Consider the following 22,025-nt stretch of genomic DNA (forward strand, 5'->3'; position numbering starts at 1 on the left):
GAATATTTCGAACTGTCAAGGTGATGCGGAGACTTAGACGTTGTACAGCTAAAAACGTAAGATGAGTTTGCCTGCCGGAAGGTTCATTGTCCGCTGATGCGCCACAAAGGCGCAAACTAATGAAAAAATGGGGACCGTAGATCTGCTATACTGATACTGTGAGTGATACATACTGTATTACGCCCACATTTAGTAATATTTTACGCTACATGCTGTGAATACGAAATAAGCACGGTGCAGCATCTAATTAATACCTACATTATACATAATACATTATATCTGTACGACTCCTAAGCTTATTCTTGCAGCAGATTTGTTTTGGTCCCGGAATTTTTTGATACAACCATTTTTGCCATCTGTCAGAGTATTTTTCTAATTTTTTTGCGATCTATTTTTCAAAAGATCGTTCTCCTTCGATTTTGAGTTCCACAAAACAAACGCAATATTATTCGGAAGAAGGTCACTTGGGGCTTTTTCTGGTAGTCAAGAAACTACGTACTACTACTACTACGTAAATAGAAGTACCGCTTATTTTACTACAATTTTCCGCTAATTGTTGCTTCCATGAAAATCCCATGTTCCGAGTGTTTAATCAATCAGATCAGTTAACAATACAACCATAGTAAACAAAAAAATTTGTTAATACACAAACAAAGGATTCAAAAAACGCCATCTGTACAGAACCCATGCAAGTACAGACGATACTAACGAGCACATTCGTACAAAATACCAGGAGAGACCTCATCACGGGCTTTGGTCAAAAAACAAGTGAAACATTTACTCAGCATCATTCTGAACTCGTACTAAGAAACCGACAACCTTATGGCTGTACTAGAAACTAAAAACAACAAAAATGCAACGTATCTTGGTCGCACAGAGCACCCCCAATGTGCCTCTCACGAGGCAGCCACCCCATGTCCAACTGTACACTGACTTGCAACGCCCAACGATAACTGAGCAAAACTCTGACTAAAACTCATGGCTATCCACTGATTATAAAAGGTTTGGCAGTGTAGTAGGAAATGTTCACAATCACCGGCCGGCTTGCTTTTGCACCAAGCCGACAGTCACAGAAATCAACCGATAATCCTTTAAAAATGGATCATAGGTTCTCATCGTCCTCGGCAGTTTCTGCATATAATTTGGCCAGTTTCTGAAAAATAAAGAAAACCAAATCTTAAAAAATCCTGAGTGTTTGCTTTATTTATAACTCTTGGCGATACCAGTGTCTTTTCTTGCAAAACACAGAAAGAAGTGCCGCAAAACAAGCAAATTAATCGTCAGTGTAATCGACAAAATTTATATCAGTTTAACAAACTAACCTCAAATCTTGGTCCCCAAGATTTCAGATAATCATAATCGCCCTCTTCTTCGTCACGGTCTTCGATGTCACTGAGATCAACTGGAGTATCGTTTCCGCCTTCATAGGCGTACAATCTGAGCTCATCATATGGCGGCGCCATGGGATCGTTATCGGCTTCCTGCAAGCGCTGCTGCAGGAGTGTCGGCAAGTCAGGCATTCCACCATCACCCGCAACTATGGCTAAATAACGATAAATTTATTAAAGATCAGTAAGAAAATCCACAAACAGTACTGTGGAACTTACGTCTGGCTCCGGGAACCTGCCCAGGCCGGAGACCTTCCGGCGGAAGGATGGCTTTTCGACTGGGATCATCCTTGCCGGGATGCGGCAACACGCCCGGCCCGATGGGAATGCGCAGCGGCGTGATATCGTACGCCTGCATATCTTCCTCACCGGCGCCTTCATCATGGTACGAGACAATATTTTCCCGAATGTCGTCATCCGGATCAATGGTCAGAGCCATTTTCTCGTCGTAGGCCCGGCGTCTTCTCGTGTAGAAAATGATACACACAAAGAACGCTGCAAAAACAGAAAAAATCTGCAACATGTGCTGCATTTAAACTGTTACCGATGCTTACATAGAAGTACGACTGCCGATATCACCATCGCAATGATAGCACCGTACGACATCCCTAGCCGCTGCTCTTTCATCGCCGCATTGCAGTTCTGCCCGACGTAACCAGGCTGGCACATGCACGCATATCCGGGACTGCGATCCGTCTTGTCAGTTTTAATAAAGTTCTGGCATGTTCCACCATTTCGACATATCCCTGGATCCTCTTCACATTCATTGACATCTACGCAGTTACTCCTACAATCACAATCGTCACGCAAACCTACTTCAATGGCTATTAATCTCAATTGTACCTGTCACTAGCGTCATCGGACTTTTTGAATCCAGGTGGACACTGGCACGATGCCAGCCGCCACAGATCCACGCAGATCATCGGATCGGGGCAGATAAACCCCTTACAGGGATCTTTGGACTCACAGTTGTCGGTTACGTTGACAGCCGTCAGAATTCTAGCTCGGTTGCTTTGTTCGTTGTGATCCATCGGCAGGGATTCCCCGTCGTAGCGGACATCGTTCATACAGCCTTCAAAGTCAAACACCACTTCGAATTCCGACATGCCGCGTTCCTGAACGCGAGCCCCCAAGGTAGCTTCCTTTTGTAGTTTCATCTTCCGATGGGATGCAGGTGTGGGAGAAATTAGTTCTCCATACCGTCGTCCGTCGCCTCCGTCAATGGTCATCACCGCATCCGCACCATATCTATAACATCAATGAACATTTAATAGTGTATCAATCCGAAATTCAGCGCATTGTACTGGTTGCATATGAGAAATCTTTGGATAAAAAATACACCAGTCAACATGTTTTGAACGGATGTAGTATCATGTCACTTATAACATTACGGACTCTTCTACTTCCTCTTTTTCCACGACACATAAATAATTCATCGTTCACAATCAAGAGTCTTAACTTACCGGTTGACTCTGACAGTGTGCCATCGCCCATCATCCACTGGAAAATCTCCCAACGTCAAAATGTATTCCTCGTTTTTATTCGGGTTCAGGTCGTAGCGGAAATGCAGCGTATGATTTCTGATCTCCAAGATCAAATACTCTCCACCGCTAATGCTGGTCGCCGCAAATATCTGACCGAAAGCTTTCCGGGTCCGGAACATCAGCTGCAACGAACTAGAGTATTCGTTGATGTCAAACGCCAGTTCCAATCGCATAAAACTCCGCTTCTCAAACGACTTCTCCTTGGTCCGGAAATTACACTGCTCGCCCCTGAATCCCGGATAACATTCACAATGGTAATCATAGTATGTCCCGATGCACTGTCCATTGATGCACTTCCGGGATATCTCGTTCGGTCCGCCGCCGCACATGCGATCCGACGGCTCACAGCCCGGTGCAGATTCTTTAGCGTGTCCACTTGACTGCATGTCGTACATATTTCCGTTGTAGATGACATTCCGCATGCAGCCTTCAAAGGACCGCTGTGAAAAGGGCGTGGATGAGCTGGAAACGCCATACAGTCCGCCCAACTGCAACGGCTGATGGACATTCAGTCCGGTCTGAAAGCCAAGCGTCTGGCCGCGCGCTTCGCAAGCAGAAAGGTCATTTGAGGGAGTTCCAGAAGTTTCCTCGGGATCGGTGATGTTAGAGTCACGGCACCAGTCGACGACGATACGTGCGCTCTGACCAGACCAGTAGATGTCCAAACGATGCCATGATCCATCGCTGATCGGTCGACGCGTTGCAACTTCCAATTTCAATGGCGTTCCTGTAATCATTTGCATTTCCAGAATTACGAACATCGCTTCAAATGTAATATGATCGAAACCATTACTGAAATTCCGAGAAACGAAAACAACCGTTCAAGTTTATTCACAAGAAAACAATTTTCCACTAAGGCAACCAAAACTAAAAATTTTAACGTACAAGACAAAAACCGCATCACAGTAGTAGTGACTGTTTACACTTTACATTTCGCAGTCGCTGCCTTTGCTCCTGAACTACGAAGGTATTTATTCAATCGATTTCAATATTAACTGAAGCGTCTTTTACTGCTGCTGCCACATAGTAAACGTACGACTAGCGCGTCTTGCAGTAAATAAAATAAAATATTAATAATTAGACATCGAAAACAAAGCAATCAACTGTCGTCATAAATTTCAACTCCGAAAATAACAGAGAAACTTACCGAATCCCAAGTCAAGATGCACTCTGGGACGACCTTTCGATAAATCTACTGCCAGAAAATCTGTCTTAGCGCCATTCTTGGTTCCAATCGGTCCATTATACACCAACAATCCTTCCGGTATTTCGGTCATGAACTCAAAACTCAAGTGCGAATCCTGACATTGTTCAAGCGTAGGGAACCATGCGAATGAATTTTCTTTAAAATTTCGCATGGTTCGTTGACATCGCGGTCCATCGAAGCCATCAGGACACTCACAATAGGGATGGGGCTCCCAATCATCGCGACAAACGCCACCATTATAGCACTGCAGTGTAGCGCACGACTCCGGTTTCCTGAAATCGGTGGCTTTACAAACACACTGGCGCTCGTGTTTAATCGTTACGGCCAAGAGGGAAGTTTTATTCGCATTTATCAAAGTGGCAACATCATCCAAAGGGACAGAATGGAGTGTTGTGCAGCCCTCCTCACAGATGTCATCGTTACAAAATGTTATAGGAACCTGAAAAAAAATATTTACAAAAATTTCAAATTCAAAAATAAATGGGTAACGGTATTAATTTATTTTTAACAAATTTTAACCACTGATTTTTGACGCATACGTACTAATGTCCGACTTAAAACAAGTTCCTGCATTTCTGAATCCGCCACATATTCCAGAAACGTATTATTAGCACTAAGTTATTCATAGATACAGACATATGTTAAGCTGGTCCATGCTAGAGTCTCTGAATAGTAAATTACAGGTTTACCATATCAATCTTCACTCCTAACGTGTTTTCCACATCTTCTCGGTTCAATTCCAACACTCCATCCAGCAATACCGGCGAATACAGTGGTGATCCGTGGGCAGAGTATCGCACATCTGTATACGGCGGTTTGGTCCGGTCCGGTGATATGACCGAGAATATTTCCACTACTTTGGCACCGGTTAACTTCTTGACAAGCTCCTTGAATTTGTCGTACTTCGAGCTTCCATCTGGTCCAATCTGAATAAAATCCTCAGCTGAGATGCCTCGAAGACGTATGGAGCCAGACTTGGCCACTGCTTCCTCGGTCACACTCATCACGTTGACGACAACCGTCGATGTCACGCTTTTCTCGTATTTTTTGTCCAAAACATCCACTGAGAAACGATACTGGCCTTCGGTAGCTCCTCTCTTCATGGTAATCATACCAGTGTCCCTATGTGAATCGAAGATGTAATATAGCATAAGAAACGTACTCAACCACGCTCGCTAAAATCTTTATACGGTTCATCATATTATAATATCATATTATTATTGTTGTGCAGTCATTATGACCGAATGCTAGTGCCGTCGCTGACTGCGGGTGCAGAAGATACAGAAGTTTTGTTAATACTAGTTTCAATGCATCAAACTATTACATTAATTTTTCACCTGTTTAAATCGAAATACGGACTCGGCTCCGTGCCCATGGCCCATGTAAACTGTTTATCCGGCAGGTCCCAGTCGTCTTTATCTTCCACGTGCACACGCCCGATTTCCACATTATTAATTTTGTCCATGTAATTGTATACAAAAATCTCCTTGCTTCCCGGGAACATTTCGTTATCATTACGATCACCGATGGTCACCGTGAGCGTACTGGTTCCAGACATTCCGCCAACATCCTCAATGATGATGGGAACATAATAGTACTTCCGATCTTCTCTATCGAATGTCTGGGTAGTATAAATCATAGCCGAGCCATTGCCATTTGCACCACCAGAGTTCTTCGGCTCCAATCGGAAAAAATTATGAGCCGGATTGTTGTTGGGATGAGGGAAGGAAAACGTAAAAGGCCCGCCGTGATTTGTTCCTACAGTTAGCATATACAATACGTAATTATAGTCCGATGGTAACGATATCCAAAACCAGCATAAAACGATGCAAAACACACAACGAATGCGTACCTGAGTCTGGATCCATGGCGCTAACTTCGGCAACCAGCTGATCTGGAGGTTCATTCTCGAAAACCACAGGATTATAGTCTTCCGCGAACTGGGGCGGATTATCGTTCACATCCAGTAAGTGAACCGTCAACGTGGCCGTGGACGTGAGTTTTGGTGTTCCATCATCGACAGCCAGAATTTCAACATAGTGCGTTTCAACTTTCTCCCGATCCAGTGGCTGCTGGACACGCACGATGCCTTCCGGGCCGATCGTGAACTGACGTCCGGGATCAGTAGATCGTTTGATGCGGTATGACACTTGCGATTTTCCATCGTTATCGGCATCAGTAGCTTTGAAAGTTGCCAATTCCTCCCCGACCTGCATCGAATACCCAAAAAAATTAAAAACAATGCTCATACAATAACCGAACTTGGTGTCTGCAGTTTGCTTTACCCGAATATCTTCTCGGCGTTCAACGCGCTGGTTTGGCTTGTCAAACTTTGGTGGATTATCGTTGATATCGTTTAATGTAATCTGCACCTGGGCGGTATCTTTTGGTTTGGTCAAATCGCCTCGATCATTCACGAAAATCCTGAACCTGAACCCAGCACGGTGTTGATCGTTCTCAAAATCCAATGGTGCCAGCACAAACAACGATCCTGACCCATCACTATTTGAATTTATGTAAAAGTGTTCGCATCCATATTCATCTTTGGCGCACGGTTTCACAATATCATAAACGAAGTTGTTGGTTATATCCGCATCATTTACTCCGACATCCAGCACCGCATTATTCGGCAAGATGCTCCCTGGAGTTTCATCAATCGACTGCGAGTACTGTTTCCTTTGAAACTTAGGCGGGGAGTCGTTTTCATCCTGCAGATCAATAGTCGCTGTACCGGTTCCTGTGCGGCCTCCACCATCGGTTGCACGAACAACAATCTGATACGATGCCACCCGCTCGCGGTCCAACCCAGCCCAAGCGGTCTTCACCACGCCCGACTCTGCATCAATCTCGAAGATGGGCTGGCCGTTATCGCCCATCACATTACGAAGGATATCATAGCGGACGATAGCATTACGATCGGCGTTGGGGTCATCATAATCCAGTGCCGACATGGTCATCACGCGGGTACCCACTGGCGAGTTCTCCTTGACCGCACCCACCGTCTTTACCGAAGGGAATACGGGATCGTTGTCGTTAATGTCCAGCAAACGTACCTCGACGTCAGCGTAACCTGCAGAAATCAGTCTCCATGAAACATTTAATCAGCATTGAAAGTGCATCAGGAACAGTGCAATTCAACTGACCCCACAATAAAAAATAAGAAACCGGAATCGAAACCGGTGCGTCGAAAAGATTTTTCGGATACAAACTAATAACACTAGGTGGTGTGACGCACATTACGAAATAAATTTCAGATTAGGGAACAAGGAGTGGAAATAAGCTATACACATGGGTTACTTGCTTACTTGACACGTAGTTACAGTACATTATATCAAGCAAAACAGCGAAGTAGCCGCTTTTCATATAAGTACGATCTGCTTTCCCAAAATTTTTTTTGTACCCGTAAGTCCTTTGCCATCTTCATCCTTTGCTAGAATAGTGAAAGTCCACACCGGATCTCCCTTCGGTGGATCGCGATCAAGCGGTTTAGTGATCAAAATCTTCGCATACCGATCGTCCGGAATGACGAACACTTCTCCAACGCCTTGTCCGACCAAGGAATATCGAATCGGATCGTTTCGCGCCGTATCACCATCTGTAGCTTCGATTTTCGGATTGAACTGCAGCTCTTTTGGTAGGCCACTGGCATCCTCTTCCATGATCTGTGTGGTGTATTTTTTACTGGTGAACACCGGCGCAATGTCGTTGACATCCTGCACCACAACATGAAGACGAGTCTCGTTCTGATGCGCACCATCCGACACGACCAGAACCAGGTTGTAATCCCTGAGCGTCTCATAATCCAGTTCTCCGTTCAGAAATACTACACCGGTTGATGGTTGAACAGCAAAGACACCGGCCACATTTCCGCGTGTGATTTGATAGCGAAGGTTATTCAGTTCGTCTTTATCTTTGGCTACTACTTGCATGATTGTATGGCCAACCGGTGCACTTTCTTGAACGGACGCCTCGTACAGCGGTTGTTCGAAGAACGGTACGTTGTCATTCTTGTCTCCGATTTCGATTCGCACGTAAATTTTGTTAGTATTGGGACCGACAACGCCTGGGATTGCGGAAGGGAAACCGTCAGACGCTACAACGGACACTGTGAATTTAGATTTGTGCTCGCGATCAAAGCTGGTTTTAGTCCGAATAATCCCTTCCTTGGGGTCAATCTCAAAGAAACGCCAGTCTCCATTCGACGAATCTTGGTCAATCGAATATGTAATCGATCTAAATACAGAAGTATCGGTTATTTTAAGCTTATTATATTGAAGCAAGAGTTAAGATGCCAAGCATAAAACAAAACAGTTCCGTGCCACCAACTAACGGCTTCCTACAACAACTTCGTTTCGCTATTCTACCTAAATCGAGCATCTCCGTCCGAATCCTTGGCTCTCACTTGCCCAACGATGGTCAGTGGTGGTTCATCCTCCAAGACAGTTAACACCGGTGATCTTTCAAACAGCGGTATCTCATCGTTCTGGTCAATAAGATCCACAACAATATTGATGGTTTCGTCCAGTTGCGGATCAAGATCATTCTTGGCTTGCAAGGTCAAATTGAACCGCGGAGTGGTTTCAAAATCCAAGGGTTTATACACCACGAGATCAGCAATATCGTCGCCGGCATCGTCCTTTCGTCGCTTTAACAGAAAGTGTTGATCCCTGTTACGATCCAGAGTGTTACCGTTCAGTAACTCGTAAAATATTCTCTTATTAGTGGGAATTTCGGAAGTTGCTTTGATCGTCGCACTGCAAAAATTATGAAAAATATGCATAAGATCATTTGCGCAGCGATGAAATACAAATACCAAATGTGATTTCGTTGGACAGTTTCGTTAATCGAGATTGACTTCGGAACTTGCACCCATTTTGGAGGTCGTGATGAAACATCTGTTACACGAATCATCACCGGCACTCGCCCGGATAGAGATCGTTCGCCCTTGTCACTAGCAACCGCTGTCATTTCATACTGGCGTGGTGATGCCGGCAGCGAATCCTACGAAGAAATCGTAAACCTTATTCGACAGTAAAACTCGCCCAACAAACAGCTTTTAAATCGCACAGATTTTGTTACTTACACTCGAATCAATCGCGGAACAAAAGCGACAAAATAATTTCTAACAGAAAAATAAATGTACCTTTAGATAAATCCACCCGGTATCTTTATCGACGCCAAATAATCTCTGGGTCAGCTGATCATTAGCATCCAAAGAATATTCGATTTCGGAATTCCGACCTATAAAAATTAAAGGTCAGAGCTAACGTAACGACGAATGCATCAAGTTAACTGCAACAGTAACAGCATATTGACAGCTAACAACGGCATTTCAGCTTTTTGACGTGCACGTTTTAATGTCTTTTAAAATCCTTGAGTAGGCAATTCCCAAACAATATTCAATTTCGAACGCAAGCGCAATAATTCGGAAAAAAACCCGGTGAAAAATATTTCCAACCTGCATCAGCATCAGTAGCAATTACGGCAATGACCGGTCCGCGTTTCCTGTCCTGTCTAACGGTTGTCTCATACTGCGTTCTTTCGAATACGGGAGGATTATCGTTCTCATCCAATAATTCCACTTGAAACGAGCAGATCCCAATCAGCGGTCGCATGCCACCGTCTTTCGCAATGACAGTCACACTGACATAGCGGTTACTCTCGCGGTCAAACCGGCCACGTGTTGTTATGACGCCGGTTTCCGGATCAATGTCAAAGCGCTGGGCCTGTTGGAAATCCTTCTCAATCTCATACGTTATCTTGCCGTTCATCCCGCTGTCCTGGTCGACAGCGTGGACCTAGAAAGGACATCACTCGCGTCAGCGGATTTGCCTTGTTAGCTTCTGATTTAACACTATTATCGGCAGTTATTGTACCGTAGTGACATAAGTGCCTTGCGACTTCTCTTCCATCACGGTCGGACGTTTGCGCTCATAATCGGAACAATTGGTAAACACGGGCTTGTTGTCATTGACATCCGTTACACTAACAATGACCAACGCGGTACTGGTGTGGCGCAGACCATTCTGTGCTTTACAACAGCTCCCATCGTCAGTGGCCGTCACATTCAGCTCATACTTGTCCAAATCGAGTTTAACGGGCTGATTCCATAACTGTATCACACCTGAAATATAAGTAGCGTTAAGTCGCACTGTTGACACACTTCCCGCCACTTATTAGCAGTTGTTAACAATCACGATAATATTTATCGCTGTAACGATTTGCTTCAGCTCAAATCACTTGAAACGAAATTTTTGTTAATTGTCATTACTGCTGCTTGTAAACAGTAGTATCGGATTATCCAATGCGCTCGAAAAATATCCCATTTAGACTTTGGAGGAATTTGAAAAAAAAGAAAAGTGTCATAGTATGAATTTTTTACCACAAAACCCTACTGGTACCAGAAAGAATAAAACGTTAAAAATGTCTCGAATACAATTACTAAGTATTTACAACTAGGTATAACGCGTTATTCTCCAAACCATACCGGTATCTTTATCAATGACAAATTGTCCGACCGCTGCCCCGGTGCCGACAAAGCCATAAGAAACTTTATCCCCATCGATATCCGTCGCATATACTGTGGCAACGACAGCACTGGGCTGAGCGTTCTCTTCCAAACTAGCCGTGTACACCATCTGGCTAAACGTGGGAACTTCGTCGTTGGTGTTGAACGTAAAGATGCGCACCGTACTCGTGCTGGAACGTGCCGGTGATCCGCGATCCGTGGCGGTTACGATTACCTCGTACTGTTTGACCCGATCGGCATCCAATCGTTTCGCAGCATAGATCACGCCGGAGTTACCGGCTTTACGGATTTTAAAGTTTGGATCGTTGATAGAGTAATCGATGAAACCATTATCACCCTCATCAGGATCATTCGCCGTCACTAATATGGCGAAAATAATTTGAAACCACATCTTTTTCAGAAAAGCTGCTGCAAAATTACCTGTTAAAATTTCTGCTTCTGTGGAAATATCTTCGTCAACCCATCCCTAAAAAAATTTTAAATAAGCATATAAATAAGCATGTTATGTTACCTGATAAATTGGCGCGTTTCATGTTACCTGATAAATTGGCAAACCGAATTTCGGTGCGTTATCGTTCACATCTGAAATACAAAAAAGCAGTGATTCAAAGCAACCCAGACCGGGAATGGGCTATGTACCTTTAACATTGACCGTTAGCCGAACGGCAGTGCTCATGCCACCGCTCTCTTTAGCCAAGAGCGTCAACAAGTACGTTTTGGGTTGTCGAGGGTCATCATAATCCAATGGCTTTTCTAATGTAATGTCACCGGAAGTTGGATTGATTTTGAACATATTTGAATCGTCGTTGTCCAGTGAGTAGGAGATCTGCTTATCCGCAAAGCTTCTTGCCCGAACGGAAATGATACTACAATCGAAACAATTTAAAATTCATACTGTGATGTATTATAATATTAGGAAACCATTAACCAGAAATACAGCGAGAACCTCAAAGGATTTTTAATTAATAATCAATCAGATAGTTAAAATTTTCGGTTGAGTTTATTTTTATTTTAACCCTTCTAATAAGAATTGTTTCTAAATTTTGAATCCAGATTTCTCTCGATAAAAATTCTTTACGATGCATCCAAACAAAAGGCTCTTCACGTATCACCAGCCAACCAGCAGTTTGGACATGGTCGGTGAGGCGCAAAAAGTCATGAGCATCTTACAAGTTTTAGAGTGCCTAGCACTTCGGACATTTGCCAAACAGACCCACTGCCATCAAGAGAGAACGCCCCCGCAACTTGACCTTACCTCGATTTCGGCGGTTTGTTTTCCGGTACATTGACGGTATACTGTTGCTCGTAAAACTGTGGTGGTCGGCGTCCGCCCACGATGCTTACACGCTCGTCTTCGGTGTTCTGATTAATTCCGTTGCGGTCTTCTGCACGCACGTAAATAACATACTCACGATCCTGGAAAACAACCACTGTCTGAGTGACAAAGCTACTTAAACAGCAAAAATAAAATTTGAGAAAGCTCCAGCTCAACCATATTTCTATCCATAATCCTAATTCCAATGTAAATATCAAAATATGAATCAACATTGAATAACTACAAAAAGCTTTCTTTTTACAGTAACTTTCTATAACCCAGCTTTCTGCAGTAACTACTTGCAGGTAGCTCTTGAAATATGCATGCGGACAAAAGAGTACCCATACGATTACAATAAGAATGTTCAAAAGAGTAATAAAGAATAGCACACAATACTAAAAATTCAGCATCATTATCAACTTTTATCTGCAAAAATCAATTCATACAAGCTTTTTATTTAAATACCGTACAGTCAGTTTGCAATATTATCTGTACTGTATTCAAAAGGGCAAATGCTGCGAATCACGGTAAGAAAAATTGATTAGTTGCCGACTGTCGACCAGTTAAGAATCTTACAATCCCTCATCACATTATTCACAGTATTACTTATTCCGCTTCCAAAAGACGGTCATCCTATAATTACATTACGTTCAACTGGTCAACACAATTCATTTCTTCCACAAAGTGAAAAACAGCCCTTTTAACCAGTGGACAATTTCAATCAATAGCCTTCAGCCATCAACAACATGGTAGGAATAATACCAACCTGGATAATATCGTGTTTGCCAGCTGCCGTCGTCCGAATATCACCGGTGACCTCGTCGACAGTGAACTTGCCATCGGCCTGGTCGCGGGTCAGTTTGTAGCGGATTTGGGCATTAGCATCGGGATCGATTGCCTCTAGCCGGAAGACAGGAAAGTTCTCCGGCGCATTGATGGGCACAACAGCTTGGAAGGGACGCGGCGCATTGATGAAATGCGGCGGTGTATCGTTGTCATCTTGCACCGTGATCGTCACTCGCTGCGTATTCACAGCTACAACATAGACAAACAGAGATTCACATCCAGATGTGCCAGACTGTCAATTTCCATTTTAGAGCTGGGATAAGACTTGAAATCTAGGCCAATATTTATTTATTTCCCCCCTGTAATACTCCCCACAGACCGCTATAGGAAAACGGTTCTGGCAATTGTCTTCTTGATGGGCTCATCTTCCCTTTTATGCAAGATGGGGGAATTTGTCAAGATGGCCTTATTAAAAACACATTATCACTCTTCTGACCACTGGATCATTCTCAGAATTGATAATGCCAGATGGATTAAAAAGTCGACTGGCTTTAAATATTTCCGGACTATTTTCAAAAATAGACCATCTCAGCAAACGTGATGTGAAAGATTATCCCCGATTGCATTCAACTATTTGCAACACTTCGAATCAGGGCATTCATGGATTCCGAATTCTTCGATCATTCATGAGCGCTTTCGTTAAATTTTAGCCAGATACAATCGAAATTTATGGCAAGCTATCCTTTGATGAATATAAAAACATTAATATTTGGTTTTAAGCATCTGCAAATTATTTCCCTTAGGAAAAGCACAGAAACTTATGCAGATGTATTTACTGTAGCTTTCTTCCAAAACCAAAATTTAATGCCAATGCATAATTAAAATTATTAACAGTAAGATAATGCGGAAACGGTAATTGTAGTGTTCGTAATTCAATGTCGCATAACAGCGTTAACGGTTTTTCAAACTTGTGCACAGCATATCAGTTGTGGCTTACTGAAAAAAACAGACCAACAAAACAAAGACGATTTCTTTCCCCAAACTGAAAACGCAGCAGATATTTTGCTGACTGTTTGTTCGCAAAATTCTGGAGCGGTGCTGTGTTGTGAATTCTGTATCTTTCCGACAGTAGTTTACAATGACAAGATCAGCGTGATGCATGTAAAACTTTTTTATTGCTTGCATAGTGCGATCTGACTCTTACAACGCATAAATGTCAACAAACGTTCTCATGATTAGACCAGCCACTTTGCTAACATTGTTTTTCCCTCCAGTTGACCAGTCACCGCTATCCGTCATCCTTCTTCTCTGCATTCTGCGATACTTGATTTTCGGCCGAGCGTCTGCCGTATTACAAATGCGGACAACTTGACATGAAAGTAAAAAATCACAGTAGTGTACAGTATGTTATTTGCGGCTGATCAGTAGGCAGGAAACTTGGGTAACCCGTTAAATTTCCCCTCCGCAACTCCCCAGCAGCAAATCAAAGAGCAAAATAGGACAAATCGATGGCGGTCTATAACGGTCTAAATGAGAATGTGCCACATCCAGCTGAATGATCCGCAATATGTGCAAAAGGAGGAGAGAGCGCCGGTCCCAACTTCACGCATGTCAATTACGCAAAACATGTGTGCCCAAAAAACCCGTCCTGGGTCGGGATTGGAGTCGGAGCGGTCTGGTCAAATGAAAACTACTTTCACACGATCTACCCCGCGAGCACAAGCAAGTGCCGATCTACCGGGTCACGCAAAAATGTCTCCTCTTCACTTTACGACAATACTCAGATTTCGTAACGATCCTATCAAATAATATGGAAGCGATAGATCCACGCACAATAAAACACCGCTTACTCATCGTTTACGACAGAAATATGCAAAGAAGTTCTGACTGCATTCTTACCAAAACAAAAATTAGCAAGTCAATTAATTTGCACAATTTAAAAAATCATTATCCAATATAACTTTCCTCACCAACAGCTGAACGAGCCTTATAACTTTCTTTATGTTGCGCAGCGGTCAAATATACCATCAATAGTCGAAGCATAGCAAAAACATTTATTTTACAGTATTATTTTTTCTATGGTCGAAGAGACTGCAGAGTGAAGTTATGTAAGCTTACTTCTTTTTGCAATGTTCTCAGTTCGGGTCAAAATTATTAGCTACCACCCCAATTTACTGCACTGCTGCCGCCTTATCTTATTTTTCATCAAGTTTGTAAATTAGTCTGATGCTTCAGAGGTAGAAAAAAATTCCAAACTCATGAAATGTAAATATCAAGTGACTGACAGCGCGAAATAAATGATTACAGACCTAGCCTGCAACATGACGAGTGTCAATAGATTCATTAGTTCCTAACAAAAATCCCAAACATAGCCGCAACATTCTTTGAATAGCAGCGTTAAACAAGGCGTTCGCTGACTTTTCCCTGGAAGGACAAAACGTCCTCTCAACTAGACAAATTCCTGCCCGCAACGGAATCTGTACACATACTCCAAATCAGCGCTCCCTTGGTTTTTTCCCTATCGACAAGAGAAGTTGCTGAAAGGTTTTCACACTCAACGAGATGCAGTGTTAACGCTTGGGCTGTGCGATAACATGAGGCAGCGCAATTTCCTGCACTACAGTAGTACTCCTAATATTCGCGATGCCATACGTGATGATCACTCCCGCATCCGCTCCTGTGTTTCTTGACAGCAATTCACCGGCTGTCATCTCTCTCACCCAAAAATCCCTGAATGCTCCTACTGGCTTACTTCTTTCACCACTTAAGCACGTCGTTTCTTTTCTGTGCGGCAAAAGTGTGCCAAACGTTAACGGGCATGTGAATGCATATTTTTATATATTTGCCAGGAAATCTGATATCCACTCATCCCACACCGGAAATCCAATGATCTACCACTAATCTCTTTAACAAATTCCATTGAACGACAAAGTCAAAATCAGAAAACCCAAATTCGTAAAATTTTAAAAATGAATGAAAGTAAGTAAATCAAAACACAGTAACAATATCATGGAAGCGAAATTAATGTAAAATCTGACTCAGTCTAATCGCAACAGCTTACTGTCACCAGTTTTGCAACGGTTGACGCAAATACGTGCTAATACGATAATTAAAATTGTGATATAATTTTTCAAATAAGCTTTCTGGTCAATTGCAATACAAGAACATGAAAAAAATCGATTTAAATAAGAGATAAGTATTTTCTGCCACCCGGAAGCACTTTCTTAAGAAAGCAGATTTGCGTTTTTACTTGTCACACACGAAAGCGTTATTAACGTTTATATAACTGGCGATCGATGGCTATTTTGCGAAACAAACATGAATTTACGAAAATATCACGGATTAATCACAGCGTCTATCCACTCTGTTTAGCAAAAATTCAACAGACAAGAAAAAACATCAGCTGCATACACATAAAACTCGTCAAGGAAATGAAGCATAGTTAAAATAAGCAGTAAACCCGTAATTACGAGCGACGTACATCAATGTTTGCACTGTAATTTTTCTCAAGGACAGACTGCGAATCTACGATGCGAATAGACTCGGTGCGTTGATATTCCTTGATCAGCGTGATGCCAAACACAAAACAGAGTCGCTCAATAGAAAACATTAATCGCACAGTCAACATGGCCCACTTTCGATCGGAAGGCCATCGCTTGCGAATTAGAAAATGTTTTTCACAACGTTTACTGCAAAAAATTTAAACCGAAAGTTTTCTTTACAAAATACGGGTATTGTGAACTGTTTCTGACTGTACAGGGATCATCAATACATGCCAAAAGAATAACAGCTTAGAAGCTGACTGACTTATTTCAGGCTCGTTGTGCATGAAAGGGATTATTTGTGGAAAAAATATGCATGGTTCAAATCCGTACAAATCTGTGACACATTTTAACTCAATGCACACATTCACAAGGATTTTCGATTTTTAAATAAAAGTGACAGAGGTGTGGGGAAGGATTCGAACCTGTCTGTTCGAAAATGGATCACAAAAGAAGGGCGGTCAGAATCCTCGTTTGGCGGTTTAAGATGCTGAATGAGATTTATTTCCAGTCTCCGTGGGAAAATCATATCGAAGCGGAACGATTACGAATCATATACGCGTATAATAAGCTCTTTTTATAATCACTTTCTTCATGTGACTACGCAAATGGTATTCCATTATAAAAACCGATAGGTACATTCATTTTATTAAGATCACTCAAGTACATGATTATTTTACAAATTCGTTCAATTAGAAACAGAAAAATTAAACTTCTAAAGTCAAACACTTCTGGTAAAGTGTCCGTATAGTGAATAATTATGGAACTGGACCTACACATTTTCATCTTTAGATGACGCCCCTCATTTACTAACTTGTAAGCCATTCGTAAGTCGTATAAAATGCGGCTTTTTGCGTAAATTTGCTGCTTAACATGCTTCTGTTAAAAGCTGGATGTTCCCGTAATTTCGTTTGTTAAAACAGTACGCCATAATCGTAAAACGCGTTTGCTCTGAAATTCAAGTCTCAGTGAACGCTCAAGTACAATGTGCGCCTTGTTGAAACAGTTCATCATGTTCGTGCACCCCATCAAGGTCGTTTCCTGTACAAGAGCCCACTAGTGAGCCAAAAAGAAAAAACCGTCCACTAACAGTCTTCATCTCCCGTAGTGATCGCCCCCCATCTCGAAGCATGCAATTTCCCATCAAAACTAACCCAGAAAGGCTTGACACGCAGGGCAGATTATCCTCTATTACACAAGCACAGGAAATTTAGATGTGTTCTCCTTACCTCCGGTCAGTGTATCGTTGATGAGAACGAAAAAATCAATAGACTTGCTCGCATCCAATCCCTCGTAATCGAAGGCTTTTTTGACAATGATTGCTCCATTTTCCGGGCGTAATTCCACCCAGGGATTCTCTGCACGTAAATAGTAACGTAATGACCGGCTGCCACCTGTCGGCTGGAGCCGGCGGATCTCTTTGCCCACAATCTGATAGTCGCTTTCCTTAACGGTCATTTGAATAGGATTGAGATCGGCCCGTTTCCGGCGATGACGGGAGTGTGCTGCCCGGCTCTCTGTGCCGGACAATAAGGGATCGACCGCATGCTTAGCCAGCCGATAATCCCGTTTTGACCGGGTCAACAAGATACTGTCCGGCGATTCCCTGGATGCGGGAATTAGAGGATTAATAAGTACGCAACCATCAGGCAAAAGTAGTTTTCCCATTTTATGACGCAATCAAACATCAAGACTTTTGAAAACTAAAATTTTAAGCGAAATCGTATTTTTGAACTTTAAGTAAAGCATTTTCGCTTTATTTAAGACTGCCTTGCAACAAAATTGTGACTTCTAGTTTTATTATTAGCGTTTAGGCAAAAGTAAACTACGCACGCAGAAAAACATTTCATGAAACTAACAAAACCAAATACTACCGGCCAAAACTGCATAAAACATTAAAAGTTCGCAATTATTCAGTTCTGCAAATAACATTTTTATATACCGTAAATATTAAAAAGTGGAAATGGAAACCAGAAGCTATTCCACTCGTTGATATGAAAACGAACAAAATGAATAAGACAGTATAATTTAACGAAGTGGCGATAATACCTCTGAGAGTCGCTGAAGCCGGCTTCCCTGTAAGACAAGGGATTATTGGGGCATGGAAGGTTGAGGGATTGGTGTCCGGTTGCCATCCGGACCGTCCACAGGAAGGCTAACAAATTCGCCAAACTTCGCATGGTCCAGTTGGATCTGATTATCATGAGGATATCCTCTTATGCTTCTGATTTGGCATTCCTCTGCAAACAGGAATATTTTAGTATGCACGCCGGGTCTAATGCCAGAACTAATCCCATTTCCATTTTGAAACTCAGACGCACATGTTCAAAACATATAAATTTTTCATGACACTCTTGAAGCGATTTTCGACTACTTATTAGGAGACGGTTGTATAAACAAGCAATTCACCGTGGACAGCATTACAGCGAAATAAATCACCCTTGAACATAACACGACTCGTACAAATACCGAAAGACAATAAAACGAAAAGCTAAATATTTAGCCAAAAAAGAATAATAAATCAAACGGAGATACAACGCCGCCACCAGTTGATGTCCTGATTGTGAACAGAGTCATAATGTGGCTTTATTACCAACAAATTTTTACTCAAGATAAAAACAAAATGGATCTTTCGGAAAAAAATAATTCCGATTTCCCAACATCATATACGCGGTCAGTTTGATGGTGAGTTTTACTAATTAGAATATCAAATTTGTTACATTTCAGTATTTGCTACAATGCAATATTGTTAAACTCCAGTGCAGGACTACTTAAATTATTATTTATGGAAACGACTGCGATGTTCCAAAAAATTGCAAGCAATTTTCAAGTTGCCGACTGAGTAAAACAGAAGGAAGCGTTCGCTCTTCAAGATGTTTATATCAGACTATGTGTACTGCAAAACAGCAACAATGACCTAGTTCAATTAGGAAAGCCTTCCCTCCAGACCTAATGCAGCCTAATTTATTTTCCCCCTTACGTTAGCAATTTAGCAACTCGTACGGTATTGCTTCCCACCGCCGTGCTCGGACGTGCTAGCTTTTATCCAGTTTCCGGTGGTTGCCAGTAATCAGGTCTCGCTGCTAATAGCCAGCCTATTTGCTCTCCTCAATAGAAATTGAATTTCCAATTAAATTCCAAATCGCCTACCATAATTACTTTTATAAATTCTCAAGTAGTCGTTCTATTGATCAGGCAGTCAACAAATGCATTCCGATAATCCAGTCATCAACCCGCACGTTAAAGAATATTAATCGGGCTCAAAATATCTTTCGACTGACCGATTAGCAGCTATTTCGGTACCCTCCCGCAACAAAAAACCGGTATATCGAGTTGAAAGATTATTAAACGGCGATTGCTTACAAGTTACAACCAGTAGGTGAAGTCAAAACGAAATAGCCAAAGTGTTCTACTCACTAATGAAATTAATTTTGTCTAAGAGCTGCAGTGGTACTCGTATGGACCTTACATGTTATTATAATATAGATGTAAAAAATTAGTACAGTAAATTTTGGACATCTTTTTCTTCTCAAACTCTCAGCCAATTCAACGTCAAGGTACAGGGTACTACAGACGCAGAGTATTGTACAATGTAATTGTACATCTCACAATCAGCGCGCATATTCCCTATTCTATAACTAAATGAATCTCTGGAATGGCCCGAATTCGAATGGACACTGCATGAATATCGCAACGAGATGTATTTATTACAGTACTCAACTACTCTTTTGCATACCATTCACTTACTACGTAAATTAACCCGTAAAATGATAGCATCGTGGATAACTGGGATTTATAAAAATACAGTTAAGAACTGTTCAGCGGAAACATGTTTTTCAATGTACTTAAAAATTACTAGCAAAAGTGAAAATCCGTGAAAGCAGCACCGTTATTATGGATCAATAAACACATCAAACGATTTATATTCTGCAAATATTGCCCAAATGCTGTAATTACCGTTCCACCAAGCTCACAGTCAGTCATTATACCACCAGCAATCAGAATGGCACGATTAAACCATAACGTGATTTATGTCGGACTCAACGAGTTCCTCATCCGCAAATTTTAATCACATTCGACGGTACTTACAGTAGTGTGATTGCAAACGTTTCCGAAATCTGCATAAAATGCTACCGAATAGCGAATATGAGCAAGCACAATAAATCCACGTAAATCCAAAGATGAAACAAAAATCCAAACAATGCAGAAACAATACAGCGATGTCCTAATCAGCTGCAAAAAATTCACATTCCAGAAGATCGGGAGAATTCAAAATGAAAGAAGCCTGCACGCGTGCCTGCGCTGCACTCCGATAAAGAATGCGTACGATCAGCGGGACTGCTCACTCAACGCTATGTCTGCCCGGCTAGTGGCTACCAAGCCCGTAATGCGGCGTGCAGACCCTGAATGACCGTCGGCCATTTTGATTGATTGCCTCTCTCGTACGCACTTTTAGCCTGGACAGTTCACTATCATCCGGCTTTAGACCGGTCCACATGACCAGTATGCTGACCACCGTCCGGTTGTCACGTCTCGCAGGGGTTGCAACTTGTTTATCGCGGAAAAGAAAAAATATTGAATGTTACGAAAATTTCCAAAAAAAATATATTCCTGATTTCGAACGAGCCGTCGAGTGATCGTGCTTATAAGCAAAATGGAGAGCTCAGCGTGACGGATGCCTTGACATGAACTCGATTCGCAAGCGGCTACGTTTGAGATTAGCAGACCAAGACCACTCGGCTCGTCTTTCGATCGAGGCTCTCCACACGCTAGACCATACAGCGCCGATGATGCAAAAACTGCACTGATACAAGAGGCCGGCAGCAGTATCGCACTGGTCCATGAACGGTGAACCGTTTCTATCCGCAGTATAATACGGCTTTCACAATGGAATGATGCAACGGCTGCACTCGTACATGTACCAGTGTACCACTTGGTCCACTTTTCGTTTCTGCAAACCGGCTTCTTTCTGACTCATCGGCTACTGCTTCGCTACCTTATTCAGATAATTCACGATTTTTATCGTATTTTGCTTGCTCAATAAAAATTTTTTTGCGTTATTTTCATCTGAATAATATTTTCAGACAGGCTGAACGGAGGCTTTGATGATCACTGATTGGTGCCGGTGTGCAAATGTCTACGATAACGATCTGCTCGTAAAATACGCTGTAGGAACGACGAGACTGTGAGGCTGCACTGTGCATGCGGGAATCTGGGTCAGCGTGGTTGGGCGTCACCGGGATGGGAAAAGCAGAGCAGTCAGAGAAACATCTCTGCTCGGCCATTCATGAGCAGTTCAATGACGCCCGGGAACGAGGTGCTGCTTATGTTACGGGTTTACTCCAGAAACACTTCTACTACCACCGTACTCTGAAGTCGCCAAGATAGTCTTGGCTTATATAATTTTAAACATCGATTTTTCCCTTCATTGGGGAGAAATATCCCATGGCGTCTTTATTAAAAACAGGGTGAAATGCCGCTTTAACTTCAATAAACCGGTGCTCGTTTTATGGATATTAGCGCGCACAACATGCGCAAATTACTTATGCCCTTACCGGTGTTCGCAAGCTGAGAGAGCGTCATCGTGGGCCACCAGGCCGTTTTGTAAGCGATCTAGTCGATCAATAAATAATTGCGATAATCACGAAACTTGAAAGGAACAGGTACTAGTACTCTGTGAGTCTGTACAGCCAAAAACAGCGGCAGGTGTTTAC

General features: G+C 42.4%; 1 protein-coding gene across 2 annotated transcripts; it reads right to left on the reverse strand.

Annotated features, from left to right (window-relative positions):
* Nucleotides 1-573: 573 nt before the first annotated feature.
* Nucleotides 574-21,092, reverse strand: LOC129592053 (neural-cadherin-like). Of its 2 annotated transcripts, XM_055487992.1 has the most exons (26): nt 20,401-21,092; nt 18,361-18,551; nt 17,541-17,917; nt 12,750-13,018; nt 11,924-12,084; nt 11,308-11,534; nt 11,207-11,250; nt 11,089-11,134; nt 10,627-11,028; nt 10,016-10,263; nt 9,598-9,937; nt 9,283-9,380; nt 8,953-9,140; nt 8,504-8,893; nt 7,540-8,372; nt 6,425-7,209; nt 5,992-6,349; nt 5,477-5,897; nt 4,829-5,261; nt 4,080-4,578; nt 2,852-3,659; nt 2,232-2,636; nt 1,943-2,175; nt 1,608-1,883; nt 1,323-1,543; nt 574-1,153 (listed from the first exon to the last, which is right to left on the reverse strand). In XM_055487992.1, the coding sequence occupies exons 2-26, from the start codon at nt 18,513-18,515 to the stop codon at nt 1,103-1,105; spliced, it is 8,268 nt and encodes a 2,755-aa protein (XP_055343967.1). In that variant the 5' UTR covers nt 18,516-18,551; nt 20,401-21,092; the 3' UTR covers nt 574-1,102. The 2 variants fall into 2 exon arrangements, with proteins under 2 accessions (XP_055343967.1, XP_055343968.1); XM_055487993.1 differs by lacking the exons at nt 17,541-17,917; nt 18,361-18,551; nt 20,401-21,092 and adding an exon at nt 13,149-13,750.
* Nucleotides 21,093-22,025: the final 933 nt, after the last annotated feature.

The sequence above is a fragment of the Paramacrobiotus metropolitanus genome, unplaced genomic scaffold (genome assembly GCF_019649055.1).
Source record: "Paramacrobiotus metropolitanus isolate TYO unplaced genomic scaffold, Prichtersi_v1.0 Parri_scaffold0000049, whole genome shotgun sequence".
Classification (NCBI taxonomy): Eukaryota; Metazoa; Tardigrada; class Eutardigrada; order Parachela; family Macrobiotidae; genus Paramacrobiotus; species Paramacrobiotus metropolitanus.